The sequence below is a fragment of the Lissotriton helveticus genome, chromosome 6 (assembly GCF_964261635.1).
Source record: "Lissotriton helveticus chromosome 6, aLisHel1.1, whole genome shotgun sequence".
Taxonomy (NCBI): Eukaryota; Metazoa; Chordata; class Amphibia; order Caudata; family Salamandridae; genus Lissotriton; species Lissotriton helveticus.
The window spans coordinates 1,953,550,690-1,953,566,347 of NC_136067.1; the positions used below are offsets into that span (position 1 = coordinate 1,953,550,690).

The window sequence follows — 15,658 nt, forward strand, 5'->3', positions numbered from 1 at the left end:
CTCCCCTCTCCAGGCACCCTTCAGAGAATTTATATGGCCCGAATGGTCTACAGTGCCCCCCCAACATAGAGATCGCACCAAAGAGCAGGTATCCTCTCAAGCGAAACAGGAAATTATCAAACACCTCCGCACTATGGACGAGTCTCAATCACCAGTTCGATCCACCACGGCCTCTGAGTAATGAACGCTCTGTACCACACTGGCCTGATCGAGCTTTACAGGGTCGCTCTGGCCTTACCCTGGACCACCTGCACAGGAGCCCTCCTGGCGCCACCCCACCTCCTCTAGAGTTAAAACTTGCTGGCATGCCTCCCTTCCTACTTTAATGGGCCTACGGCTGGCGCCTTCCGTCTCCTTGTTTGAGCCATGCTGGGTGATATGGAGACTGGCCCATTTATGTTATCTCATTCCACGTCCTCTAAGTTCAGTGAGTCCCTTAAAAGCGTGATTTCTTCAGAATGGTCCTGGTTTTACCTTCTGGGCTATTCCAGGATGATGCTAAAAACTACAGGCCCTGTTGGCCATCGTGTTTTAACCATATCGTGCCCCACCCTTCCTACCCATATCTTCAATTCTGGGAAGAGACAAGCCTAAAAATCGGGGCCTCCAGAACCCTCCTTGCTGCACACTTTACAGTAAGGGAACTTCCTGCTAACTGGGATGCATGCGGTCCTCTTGCTATGCTACAACTAGTGCTCTTTCTATGCTTCCCCCTCACCCTGCAGTGAAACCCCCTGATCGTCGCCTGACATAGCAATCGACCTCCTTGCCCACCAACATGACTACAACCCCTCCTGTTAAGTTCCTCTCCCTGAACGTTAAAGGCCTTAACTCCCCCAACAATAGGCGCCAGTTGTGGTGTTACTTGCTTATATAAGATCCTGACCTCTTTCTACAAGAAACCCACCTGTTACCTTATGACACACGACACATGGCCCACCCCAAATACCCATGCCAATTTTGGGCATTGTCCCCCTGCCCATGTTTTGGAAGGAGGTCTTGAGCCACATCAGAGATACTGTATACAATACCAAACTCCTCCACAATTGTCCTGCATGGAATCAGACCGCTCCAACTCGCAGCCATTACCCACTTCAACTGGCGTCTCATTGCACACATGCTAGAGGCAGCTAAGCAGACTCTTGCCCTCCAGTGGAAGAAATCCTCCGCTCCGCCCCACCCATCTCAGCATGGTTCCTGCATCTCTGGTATGTCATGGCAATGGAACAATTGATGGCCCAGATCCCCCATACTTATACTAAATTTACAACCACCTAGCAGCCCCTATTCAACCATTTTCCCATGCTAGAGCACTCTCTCTACACCCTCGCCCCGATTACAGGCTTGACAACTCTTTGAAGATGTAATTCTGCACTACGACAGAAAGATTCCCCAGTCTAGGTCTTCGTCTTGCAGGTCCAGTGAGGAACCCCCTCTCCCCACATTTGACTTAGCTGACACTACTCAGGGCTCGTCCCCCCCCACACACCGATCTGTTCTCCCCTTTCCTATTTTATCTTCCCAGTTGTGTTATTTCGTCACCATTGAGGGCTCACCCTCACTCACTGCTGAAAACAAGCTTCTGTAACTCTCTAGATGTTGAACTTTCTACCCATGTATGTCTTAAGATGCACTGCATTTGTTCCATGATCATGTTACTGTATGTGGCCCTACAGCCTCACAATAACGCTTCAATGTCTTATGATTTGCATGGTGACTACTGTTTTCTTTAATAAACATATTTGACATACAATCATGGCATTCAACCTGTCAACAGAACTTTCCACAGTGGTTTGGCTCAATGAACCTGTATCCAGTCCCATCTCTGGTATCGCGGAATTGCTAAGCACATCCATTTTGCAAAGTACAGTCCTCATACCTCTATGATAACCTGTATGAAACTCCTTTTGAAGAAATAGATCCTGAACACTAATGACCTCACCAACTACTGACCTCAAATTAGTTTGAACACCATCCTTAATAAAGAAATATCCATGCACTCCACAGCAGACTGTTCAGTGAAACAGAGATTCATGAGGACTGAACCCTCACTAACTTTCTGCAGCATTCAGGATGGTTTCCCACTACATACTGCTCCGAACAATGCAGGAACGAGCAGGCATGTTTGTAGGCGCCGAGGAAGATCTTAAGGAATGTCTAGCAGCAACTTTTAAATGGATGACTAACAATCATTTAAAATGTAACGCTGAAAAAACAGAAATTCTGCCATTTGGGAGTCATAATCTGTTTTCCCCAAAAATGTGCTGGCCGGTGGATGCAGAAGCCCCTCCCAATACAATTACATCTGCCCGCAATTTAGGCATCAAATTTGATGACCAACTATCTTTTAAACATCAGGCTGTGGCAGTAGCTGGGACGTGCTTCCAGATCATAAAAGCTCTGAGGAGGTTTTTTGACCTACTTCCGCTGTCGGCTAGGAAAACAGTCGCAGCGGCCTTAATAAGTTCTAGGCTGGATTATTTTAACGGTCTATATGCTGGAGCCAACAAAATCGTTCTCCACAGGTTACAAATGGTCCAAAATGCGGCGGCCCGCCTTGTACTGCGTTGGCCCCGTAGGTCTTCAGCCTCAGCAGCGCTTAATACCCTCCACTGGCTGCCAATAGGTAAAAGAATTTTGTTTAAAATTCTCATAATTACCTTTAGGGCATTTCATCAGCAAGGCCCAAAATACCTATGCAATGGTTTCAAGAGATATCACCCGACACGCTGTCTGAGGTCTGCCAGTCAGAATCTACTTACACCTCCCCGATTCAAGCTGGCCACAAAAGGTGGTAAATCCCTTTTTGTATTAGGCACCAAGGCTTGGAATAAGCTTCCGCCCCTTTTACGTTCACTATCCCAGGAAACTTCTTTCAGGAAGGCATTAAAAACCTGGATCTTCTCTTTGCCCGATGCGGCATGCAGGGCGTTGGTGTAATCTGTGGTGTAGAGTGTAAGTCATCCTTTTCCCTCCAACTCCTCCATCTAGGTTGGGTGAGCGCCAAGATACTCCTTGGAGTGAAAGTAAAGCTATAGAAATGTCTTTTACATTACATTACATAGGCACACTCCACAGGATCAAGTATTTGTTTTCACAGCACAGTCTAAATGTCAATGAAGGCACATTTCAACATAGGGTAGAAAGAGTTACATGCAACATTCCTATCTGTGTTATTATTGAAAGTGCCCATGGTTGCGTCAGGCATTTTATTCAGCCAAGTCAACTCTGTTTTCAGATTTAGGCATGACACCGACAAACATTTCTGATGCGATCCGATCTAATATTACTAAGTGTCTTTATTATTTTTTTTCTGAAGCTGAAAGACAGCTTACCGTCTTTGAAGGGAGCAAACAAGTATATCCGTGCAAATTACGAAACACCCTCTGAAGACAGCGCTGGTACTACATGTGTATTACAGAAGGGGGTCACAGAAGCATCTGTGGCCCCTTTTGTAGTGTGTGGATTTATGACATACATATTTCAGAGTCTGAAATATGTATGTCATAAATCCACAAACTACAAAAGGACAGAGAATCAGGTGGCCAGATTATGCTCACGACTGAATAAAAAGGAACATATAGCATCCGCTCAGATAAGCTGCTGCTAAACCTAAAAAGGCAAAATGTGCATTGTGCACATTGCCTTCCAACAAGAGATGATGCAAACACCAGTCAAATATCTGTGGATAAAGGGGCCCAGATCCTGGAACAAAAATCACTCCACTCAGTTTGTGGCCTACCATGCCAGAGTGGGAGCACCCTGATTACCTCCGCTGTCCTGGTAGACTGGTCAACATGCCACCAGTTTCATGCTCATCAAAAGAGGGTAACAAAAAATGATGTATAGAATCAAAACAGTAGTATAAAAAAAGAGAAATACATATTTTTCCTAACCCTCTACATATATACTATACTTTATACAGGTTTAGGAAATAAGTCGGCAACCTATGTCAATATCATAAATAGGTATTAACACAGTATGCCATCTTTTGTCTATGCATATGGAATATCCAAAGGTGTGTGACTGTCACAACTCCTTGTAAACGACTGACATGAGAAAGTGTAAACTAAGCCTGTGGCAGTTGACACGTTTTTGGTGAATGTTCCCCTAAAATGAATCTTCATTTGTCCAGGTATTCATTACTATTGGTAAACATGAGTCTGAGTAAAGTTCATATGTGAAAAGCAATGGGGAAAGATATTTCGCTTCCTCACTCATGTAAACATGTTTACTGCAATTCATGATATAAAGTGTTACAATTCAGGTTTCTCAGTCAAAGCTACTACATGTTAAAGCAAGCTAAAAACACTTCTAACAAATACACACACAGGAGGGAACAGTAAACAGTTAAAAGAATGGTCAAGAGAAAAATTTTACCAAATTTGTTGGAGAATAACTGAGTAGGGATGGGTGGAGTGGGGAGAACACAGACCCTAGGTCAACCAGCTGATGCAGAGTGTTGATCTAATATGGGAAGGAAGATCTGAAGACTGAAGAAAAGGGTGGAATTTTAGTAGCCGTGAGTCTGACTTAGGGCCAGATGTAGATCGCCCAATACCGGTCGGTAACGGCCGAAATTACCGAATTTCGGCTGTTACCGACCGGTATTGGGCTTTTTAGATGTAGGTGGCATTTTTGTAGGATTCGGTATTTTACCGAATCGGTAATTTAAGGATTCGGTAAAATACCGAATTCTTAACATACCGATTCGGTAAATTACCGAATCCAGGATGTAGGGAGCACTCAAGTTAGTGCATTCCTCAATTAAAGATTCGGTTTTTACCACCAACTAGAAGTTGATGGTAAATAATGAAAACCTTTGAAAAAGCATTTTTTTTTGCTTTTCCAACAGTGCCATGTTGCAGACATACATGCCCTTAGGGCATGTATGTCTGCAACATGTGCACCTATACACAATTGAGAGGTGCATTAGGGTGTCAAAGTGACACCCTGCCACCCTTCAATGTTTCCCCCTTTAAATACCGATTTTGAAAATACCGAATTTTACAGATTCGGTAAAATTTACCGAAAAATTACCTACATACTATTGACCTATTCTTAAATACCGAATCGGTATGAATCGGTATTTAAGAATAGGTAAATAGTATTTACCTACATCTGGCCCTAAATTCCTGTCATAAGGGGACTCATTCATGAGGAACTCAGTTTGCACTAAATTTCAGCCTTATGTACTTTCATCACAGACTTCCTGTCAGTGGAAGATCACCAGCCTTGGGCTTCACGCTCACCACTGCGCACTGCTAACTTCACTGAAGATAGCCTCCAGTCCATCACTGGTGGTGGATACTATGATGGACTCTTTAGTGTGGAATCCAGAGCATGTCAATGGTCTTACTTTAGTCTGAGACAGAATAAAATTAGCAAATGTCTATATTTTAAGCATAGTTCTTTAAAAACGTATTCTATCATTTACATTCACAGCTTATATATGTGTAACACTGTTAGACTTGATAAATAACTATATGTGCTTTATGTCTGTTATATATATGTTTGGGTCATTTTTTTCAAAATACCTCCCCAAGAGGCTGTAAGTTGTTTGATTCAGTAATGGGGTTTGTAAAATTGAAAGCTGGTTTCCAGTACTTATTTTCTAGCCTGGTAAGTTGTTCAACATAACCAAATCATTTGAATAATTCTGCTCCATATAGTTTGGGAATGTATGTGACATGATTGCTTTCCACATCAGTGGCATCACTCGTTAGGTAAAGTCAGATTTTATCAGTGTATACAATACTAAGACCAATTATATGTAGTTAATCAATTAAAAGTTCGCTGTACCTACTAACCTTCATGTTTTAAAGAGTACTCATTGAAGGCCCCTGTGTGGATCTGCAACTGTCCATGGACAACAGCATCTATACCTGTATTGCCACATGCATGACCCTAACAGCAATGTTGTTTGCAATGAACGTCCTTTTATTGGGTAACCAAAATATATTTGGTAGAAATGTATTAGTAAAAATTCCTGAGGTTCTACCTCACCGACTTGCCAACTACACCAGCAGACCTGCCTCCAACCTCACCCGAGACGAGTCTGACCATCTCAAATGCACTGAACGGTGCCATACCTCAAACAGGCAATATCGTGTAAAATAACTAAATTGGTGGATCCCACCTTCTTTACTGGATTAACCTCCATTTAGTGTGCTTCAATCCTGCTACTGGAAGAGCGCCTTTCCGTGATGCAGGTCGAGGGTGCACAGAGTCATCATCCGAGTAGCCTATGAAATGGTCAGGGGCATAGTTAGACCTTTTGCCATAGCTAGTCTTGTTGCCGCCCCACCACGGCTGTAGGTAAGTCCGGGGGTGCTGCCGATTTCTGCGTTTGCCGCCCTGCAATGGTACCAGGTAAGAGCCCCGAAAACTCGTACCACCCCCGCCCCTTGGTACGCCACTGGAAATGGTTACAGCAACATGGGAGCAGATTGATACCACAGCTGCTCTCATAAATGTGTGGCAGGAAGGTGCTAGCAGAGATGTTCCACAGACAGTTTAAAGAGTACTAAGTACTTCTTCAGCTCATGGTGTATGTCCTTCTTGGAATGGCAGTGAATGCTTATGCTTCTGTATCATGGCGGCAGCAGAGAAGGCAGCCTTGGAGTTCATCTCGGAGCTGTAGAGACCAGAGGCCTGTGAGAAGCGGCAATCCACCGAGCCCAGGACGCTGGAACTCTGGACTTGGCCCCTGGAGTCAGTGTGTAGGGGAAGGTTTTCATTTGGGATGTGATGCATCACAATCAAAATGATCCTTCTTGCAGCTAGGACACGGAAAAGCAAAACAAATGTATTAACATCAGTGAAATTCAACTACAAAACCAAATCAACTTAGACATGCATGTTGAATTAATGTACTTGCTCTCACTAAAGGATAAGAATAAAAATAAAAGAAACTCAAAGTTTATTCCTGTAAAGAGATATTTTACAATATTTATACAAAGGTATTAAGTAACCAAAGAGAAGCTCTGGTAAAGCTCTGTTACAAGCATAGCCCATGTGACAAATGTGTCAACTGCATGTAATTAAAATGTGGGTTTTAGCAGCTCTATTGTGCCTCATGGTGCAGAGTGTACACGCCGCCTACATATGCGACATGCATATGATATTAAAATATTACAAAACATTTTCAGATTGAGGGATATGGAGTCCCTTGGTATGGCCAGGTTAGGAAAGAAGCAACTACCAGTTTACAAAAACAAAACTAGAAAAACACAGAGAAAGAAACACTACCAAAGGAAAATGGTTTGATGTTTGTAGTGCATGCCACTGGCTTTGCCTATGGTTGTTAGTGTACTGGAGGGTGAGTGCAGACAAGCAAAACAGATATTATTGTCTTTGTCAATGATTTTTAGCCATGTTGTACAGCAGCACTATAATGAGTCGGGCGCCAACACAGGTGCATGTGCCTCCACATTGAGGCAAGCATTTTCTTTCTGATTACCTAGCGGAAATAGAATAGTAAAAAAAATAAGTGTGCCATTTTTTTAATGGATCTCTATTGACTTTTTAAGACCACTAGGTTTGGGTGGAAAGCGGGTGCTGGCAAGGCAATATGAAGAAACAGAGGGTGGGAGATAAGGATGTGGGTGGGGGAGGTGGACAAGCGATAGACAACAATGGAAAAGCACACAGAAAACAGAGGGTGGGTGATGTGGACGACTTGGTAAATAGAGGGTGGATGGGTGGGGTTGGGAATGGGGATGCAATTTGATAATAAAGCTCGGCAGGATTTGCAGTCTTAAGCAAGACCTAAAAAGGCTGTAAAACAGTCTCTCATAGATTCCAATAGAGGTGTAAGGACACAAGTAAAACAGCTAGCAGAAAAACGGTGATACCAACACACTCCTCTGGGCTCATAAAAGATGTGATTAGTAGTAATGTTGCAAGCCAATGGCTCATGGTTACAAAACAAAAGAAGTTGACTAAAGTAAGTCAACCCAAAGGCCATTAAAGTGAAGTATGAAACACACCTCGTTCACCGTGGTGCAAGGAATGCACAATTCAAATCTACAAAGTTAACAGTTTCTGAATGCATACTTTGTTACATGAGGAATGGAAGATATGCATTCATATGAAAATGTTTAAATGGAATACAGTCACAGATTTTCATGACTACTCCCAGCAAATATCTGTGAATAATTGTGAAATATGTATTGTGTAGTAAATGTCCTCTCCACTGTTCTTCACTAGATAGACTGTACTATGTCATCTGTGACATAGAATGTCTGGGTGACTCTCTGGCTCACAGTGTCTCTCTCTACCTGACTGTGGCAGTTGGTTAACTCAGGCTGAGCTGCTAACAGCTGGCTCCTGGTGGGGTTTAACTTCTGTACTTATTATCTTAGAAGGAACTTACAATAAAGGATCTTAACTTACACAGTGGACTGTGCATCTTCCTTTACTAAAATTTGGCGACGATTTTAACTGGATGAACATACGCGTAAATTAAGGACAAAGGCCAACTAAGGAATTAAGCAACTTTAAGAGAAGGACTTTTTGACATCAAGAACTAGTAAAACTTCAAACTGATACTTAAGGTAATGCCCAGCTGACCCCACCAGTGTCCTCTTCCACCTGGACCTCCTGCACCCTGGGCGTCTGTTTTTTACTTTGATGTCTGCTGTCAACCTGCGTGAGATTTGTTCTGCTACTTCAGCAAGTAGTCTGGATTGACGGTCTACAAATCTGATCATTTTTTATGTGCAGAAAACAGTTTGGCAGCGTTTTCCTCTGTGGAAAAAAACAACAGTGACATTGACATCTTGTCCTTCAGTTCTGCCAGTGTTTGCCAGTGAGCCCGTTGTTGTCCTGCTACTGTCTGCGAGTCTACAACGTTGGAACAAACTCAAGAGTGTCTGGAGAAGCGGCGATTTTGTTGAGCTAACGCGCTTATGTGTTCCGCATTACTCTGTGACTGGGAGTAATTTGCCAGCCGTCCCTGTGTTTTTCGAAACTTTAGACACATACAGCGCCTACGGTCTGCCGAGGCGTGTCTTTTGAGGAGGCTGGACAGGGTTACGTACAGCGCCTCCGGTCTGCCGAGGCGTGTCTTTGAGGAGGCTGTTCTGTGTTTTGCCGGTGAGTGTGAGGGCAATTTTATATACTATTTTCTGCACTCATGGTGCATTTGACTTCATGGCAGTTGAACCGCCACATTTTAAACGAGTCACGAGCTCTGCCGCGCACACATTCTCGAGACATACAGTCTTACCGGTCTTGTGATGCCATCATCATCTTCTCCTCTGTGACGCTTTCTGTGACGCTTTCTTCTTTGCCTGCTACGACGCAACGTTGGACAGCAAGTCTTGTCCGCTAACCATCCGGCGCGGACGTGACAGCGTGCCGCCATTTTGATTTTTGCCCCGGTTTGTTTTATTTCACTTCAGATTACCGGCCGTGTTTGGTGTGCTTTCCTCGCCCTAGCAATCGCAGTGAAGAAGTTGTTGCAAACGTGGTGCTGTCTGCTTCCTGGAAAGCATGGTTGGTGCTACATTTTCTTCACCTTTTGGGCAATATGAGTGTCTCGTTGAACACGACATCTATCGGTAAGGCTGAGAGCAACACAACGGAGCTTTTGACTATCCTAATTGACTCTCTGAGATATCGTTTCTATGGCAATATTCAGCGACAACTGTGGAGAGCTGAGTACGAAGACCCCGGGTGAGAGACCGCTCACCGGAGCTCAAGTCTTGTGTTTATTTATTCATTTACTTGTGAAGTGCTTAGCTTCTAAATGCATGTTTTGGGTGGGCGTGTGTTTCACTTGTACTGTGTGTTGTACTTACATTTTTAACCCTACGGTGTAACCTTTTTTGGGGAGGTTGTGTCCTTGTGGGTAGTCCATGCCCATTTCTGTTTCCTAGGGTGATGTTGAACCTTGCTGTACCCTGCGTTGGTGATGTTGTAGTGTTGGGTTTCAAGGGAGAGTAATGCATCCTGTTTGTACTCTTGTTTGGTGATTCTGTAGTGTTTGTGGGTAGTCAATGCCCTATTCAGGTTCTCAGGGTTGGTATCCTGCGGTGTACTCTACTAAGGGGAGGTTGTGTGTTTGTGGGTAGTCAATGCCAATTTATATTAGTTTTGGAGATTGTGTGTTTGCGGGTAGTCCATGGCCCATGTAGTGGTGTTTGCGGGTAGTCCATGCCCCATGTAGTGGTGATTGCGGGTAGTCCATGCCCCATTTTTGTTCCCAGGTTCATTATCCTGTGGTGTACCCTACTCAGGGGAGATTGTGTGTTTGCGGGTAGTCCATGCCCCATGTAGTGGTGTTTGTGGGTAGTCCATGCCCCATTGTTTTTGTTCCCAGGTTTATTATCCTGTGGTGTACCCTATTTAGGGGATGTTGTGTTTTTTTTTCCATCTCAGAGTTTTTACTCTGCGCTGTCCCCTGCTCTTGGTGGAGACTGTTTGTGCACTATGTTCTGGTCTAAGTCTATCTTCTTGTAACTCGTGGCCAGGGTTTCATGTTGGTAAGACTTTGAGCTGTGAATTTATCATATCTTTAGTGTCAGCACGTCTTTATCAGGGGAAGCTCTAGTTCTTTGAAAAGATTGTTTTTCTTTGGTGAATTTTTGTGAAAGGGGTTTGCTCTATTTTGTCTTGAGTGAATTTTTACCCCTATTGTGTCTCTCTCTAGCGTCTCCGTCTACACTCCCTTTTGTTCTAGGGTGTTTACTCTGTGGTGTACCCATGTGTGTGGGGAGGTTTTGAGTGTGACCACTTAGCTTAGCTGCTTTGGTTCGTTAAGGGAGGGGAATGAGGCATATAGTATTAAATTTACTTTTCTTTGTTCACATTTCTGCTAATGATACCTCATGCTAATGTTATCTTTGAACATCTCATTTGGTTCATTCTTGTACTTTTCTGCTGATGTTGCATTTGAGGTATTTTGCCTATTGTGTTCTCTGTTCTGTTCCTATTCCATAAGGGAAGAGGATGTGTAGTAAATGTCCTCTCCACTGTTCCTCACTAGATAGACTGTACTATGTCATCTGTGACATCATAGAATGCCTGGGTGACTCTCTGGCTCACAGTGTCTCTCTCTACCTGACTGTGGCAGTTGGTTAACTCAGGCTGAGCTGCTAACAGCTGGCTCCTGGTGGGGTTTAACTTCTGTACTTATTATCTTGGAAGGAACTTACAATAAAGGATCTTAACTTACACAGTGGACTGTGCATCTTCCTTTACTACATATTGTATATGTGTTCATGTAAAAATCTGCTCAGGAAGTGCAAATTAACTTTATAAAACATGTTTTTTCTTTCTTCCCCCAGGAAAAAATGGTTTACCTCACAAAGAAACGTGTTGGCCTACAAAAAATATTTTTCTCTTGCCTTTGTCAGGTGTACGTTATCAAACTTTTGCAGATTCGGAAGCGATTAGGGAGGAGTTGGCGAATACCCTTAAAAATGCAAGTTTGTGGGGGTGCACAAACTCACTGGACACTCTAGCCTAGAAACTACCACTTACCGCCTGCTTTTAGTGCGTGACTAAATTTGCTCACACGAAAAACCTTCATATGCGTAAATCTTTTTACAAGAGAAAAAACAGTTTTGCACAAGTAAGCCAAATGTTCACGTGTACATGTGTAAATAGCTTTAAGACTGAAACAAAACATATTGACTTCAACAAGAGCTTGCAGTTCAAATAGGTATAAAATGTAAATGTCCATCAATTGCCAAAAAGATTTGCAAAGAAGGGAACTGAGGCAAAGTGAGATGACGTTTTACACAATATGGTCAAGAGGAAAAGTCAGACAGTCAGCTGTCTTGTTGATTCGAACTTAACAACCGAAGTACTGGACAGCAAGGAGAATCTAGATATATTTAAACTTTTGAGAATCACTTGGATGCTTAAAAGTACATTTTACAAGAGGCTTCCTCAGGAAGTAAAATAAGAAACAAAGCAAAGAAACTTACTGATCTCTGGTGGAATGTGAACTCTGGCATAATGAATGTGCTGGCACATCGAGCCTTACCCTGATCAGAAGGCTGATGTTAACCGATCCCATTCATAAACAGAGCTTGTGCATACATAGAGACTGTGAATAGGTATAGATGTGACATAAACAGATCCATTGTATATTCAGAGTCTGGTAAAATCAGCAAGGTGGAATAGGAAGGAACTTACTAGGGCCCGTACCCTAGCAATGTAAACCCTGGCATAATTACAGATACTTTCATCAAAGAATTGATGGGATCAGAACGCTGCCATAAATGATCAAATCCGAGCATGCAATCGAAGGGTGACAAGTGGGTTTTTGGACAGGACAAGTACTTTTTTTAAGCATCTTGCCTGATGGACAAGTAGATATTTTATAAAAATTCAAAATCCCTGCATATAACATTTAACTTCTGCAGCAGCTGTCACATATCTGTGCTACCTTCCCTACAGAAGAACTGAATAAACCAATTGTGTAAAATTATTTTTAATGCACTTCTTTGGAGACAGAGCATACACACTGAAGCACTGAATATGAGTAACATAATGGCAGAATCAAATGCTACCAAAACAAGGCCCAAAAAATGTGAAAAATCTGCAGAGACCTTGCAGAAAAGGCAAACTTGCTACTCCCGGTGTTATTTAATGTAAAATAGCTGAGGTTGGTATACAGAGCATGGTTGATCTTCCACAGGTTATTAGCATGAGGGAAGAAATAGATATTGCCGAAACAAATGTTTTTATATCATTTCTGGATTACAGGAGCACGGTAAAGGTAGGGTCACTGTATGGTCTGATAGCATACAATGCATCATTTTAAAAGAGTCGGCTCGTAGGGCAGAACACACACCTTCTGCAGGTTTTCTAATTCAAACTTTGGGGCACTAGAGTGAAGTCTTATCATGTGCTGCACCTTTTTCACAAATCTATAACATAAAATATTGATTAATAGCCATAGCAGTTGTCTCTAGAACATCTTTAAATATTGCACACAAAATGACTGAATTGACAACCAGAGTTATTATTTACCAAATCAATGACCAGCAACTTAATAAAAGAAGGATGACATGATTGGAAATGTAAAATTATATTTTTCGCAGCAGTATCTTACACCACTATACCTCACCCCCTTGACATCAGTCAATTTGAAAAGAAAGATATTCTAAATTGCCTGCTTACCGGAAATGTTCTCTAATGCATTGCTGATGTCTGTTCCAACACGAGAGACAACTGGGCAGAAAAGCAGCAGCAGCCTGTCTGAATTTCTTTCATAATTCTCTCTCCTCAGATGCATTCCACTGTCCTTTAGGTGCCGATCAATTTGATGTATGAACTGCTGCTCAGATCCAAATGTCTGCCCAGTAACTAGGACCTGTACACAAATGCCTTACACAAAACACAATGCATAAAGAAAAGAATTAGACACATTAAAGTCAAACATGCATTTCGATTTCATTTGTACCACCTTGCCTCCATCGTCTTAAACTCTATTTAGATCGGAAATTAAATAACATGCATGTGTTTGCACATATATATCCAGATTTGGAATTATATCTTAGGTAGTTATACACACCCCCTTCACCAATAAATGCCAGAGTATGACGTTTGGCGCAGCGGGAGCAGGTGGTACGCCACCGCCATGCTCTTGCTGCACCAAACAGTTGGAGGGGCCACTCGCCAGATTTACAGTTTCTTCCTGCCTGGCAGGCTTTTTTGGGCATTCCCACGGTGGTGCCTCTAAAAATGGGCACCACAATGGGAAAGCCAAAAAGAGTTCCTGCACGGTATGGACCATTAAGTCAATGCCGGGCAGGAGCTAGTGTGCATGCACATAGCGGGCCACATGTTGTGTCCCCCTGTGTGCATCCACATGCCGTGAGGAACCAGGAGGCCCTGTAGGACCCCCATTGTTTCCTCTCCATCACGGTTTTCATGGCAGAGGAATCGCCATGAAAACCGTGGCGGAGAGAAAACTTGTATTATGCTTGGTGGGACTACAGTTGTCCGACCAAGCATCTTGCAACCTCAGGACTGCCACGCCACTGCCAGGGAATGCCGGGTCCCTGGTGGCAGTCCTATGGCAGTCCGACTGCCTAAGTCTTAATGGGTCAGTCGGCCTGCCGGTGTGGCAGTGGCCAGACCGCCGTCACAAGTCTGACGGTCCTCGGGCCACCAGGCTGGCCCTAAGTGTGTGCCGTCTACTTTTCCAATTCCCAACATGTGCCTCGACATATTGTTTTTATTATCAAAACATATGTTATTATCACTATTCATTTTTGGCATCAATGTTATTCCATTTCTCATTAACTGCACCATTCAAGTACATGAAGGCAACCACCAACTTTACAAACAGAACAAAAAAAAAAGTGCATAAGTGAGTCATATTTTGCATTTACACACTTTACCTATAATTCTACATGCAGTCTTTTCCACCCACATGCCTTAAAACTTCATTTTCATGTTCTTGCCCTTCAAATCCTACCCTGGGACAATGGATTTTTCCCAGTGATATATCACAGGCATATGCTTGTCAATAGTGAGTGTTACAACAGCATCAACACAGTAGTTAGGTTGCTTCCATTCAATCAGGTACCTTCCCCAGGACATTGTCTTGGTTCATAAAAAAAATGTTCTACATCTTCACATCCATACATAAAATATACAAATGTAAAACAGTTTGTTTCCTGGATCTATTTATATTCCCCTCGGACATGTGTAAATGCGAAATTTCAACCTTCTCAAATGTCATTTTGTAATGTGTTAATGCTACATATCACCATATCCTGTCTTTTAGTTTGCACAATTGTCATGGCATTGAGAAGCACGCCTACAAAGGCTCCAATTCACCATCCTTTTTCTCTGACCAGTTGTGACTTTCTCCTGACTTACAAGTGACAGGTCAGTACGGCAACCTCAATGACTGAAATACCCTTCGTGAATAATGCACAGCGGTACTTATTTGTTGGAATTGGATTTCCCAGGGTCAGGCGCTCACACACAAAAAGACAAGGATCTATCTTGACACATGCTTTGGCACAATGATTTTCTGTAACGTTACTATGTAAATAACTTTCATGTGCATCAGGTAAAATAAACTTTTCATGTGGGTCTATGTATATGTAAGAGTTTCACGAATGATCTGTTAGTATAAAAGTTCTACAAAAATTATGTTCCATGATGTATTAATGCTTAATACCAATACAAAAAATGTAAATACTCGCTATTCCCAATTTGTTGAAATACACTTAATTTCTTATTGGCTGCCCTTTAACTGTACAATGAAAATTGGGATCTTCCCTTTGTCCATGCATTGGGCCACACAGCATAATATTACACAAATTCCAAATCCTTTCTACCATTATTTGTGGGTTTTCTGAATTTGTCTGGATAATATGCCTCTTGTGTAAGAATAGGTCTTGGTGCTACTGGGCTATGACAGTGGCTCTACAAAGACAATTGTATTGCTAACATTACCAAGGAAAACATGGACTCTCCACCTACCTATGAGAGGTACTTTGGTTTCTAGCACCCTAGCCGAATCTCCAGCCTCATGTTGGTCACCTGTAACTGTAGAAGAAATAAATAAACATCACAAAAGGAGGATTCTAGTGGTAATACAATATGCAGCTGCAAAAACCTAGCACGTTAAATTATTAGGAAAATGGATCAGATATCTACTGGAGTAACAAGCATTGAA

General features: G+C 42.6%; 1 protein-coding gene across 1 annotated transcript in view; it reads right to left on the minus strand.

The window, feature by feature from the left end:
• Positions 1–3,281: 3,281 nt before the first annotated feature.
• Positions 3,282–15,658, minus strand: part of LOC144763924 (uncharacterized) — a 58,883-nt gene continuing 46,506 nt past the window's right edge. The window contains exons 3-5 of the mRNA XM_078649964.1: positions 15,463–15,528; positions 13,141–13,347; positions 3,282–6,782 (exon numbers count right to left, since the gene is read on the minus strand). Of these exons, the coding sequence (XP_078506090.1) occupies positions 6,544–6,782; positions 13,141–13,347; positions 15,463–15,528 (512 nt within the window). The 3' untranslated portion in view covers positions 3,282–6,543. The remainder of the gene's footprint in view (positions 6,783–13,140; positions 13,348–15,462; positions 15,529–15,658) is intronic.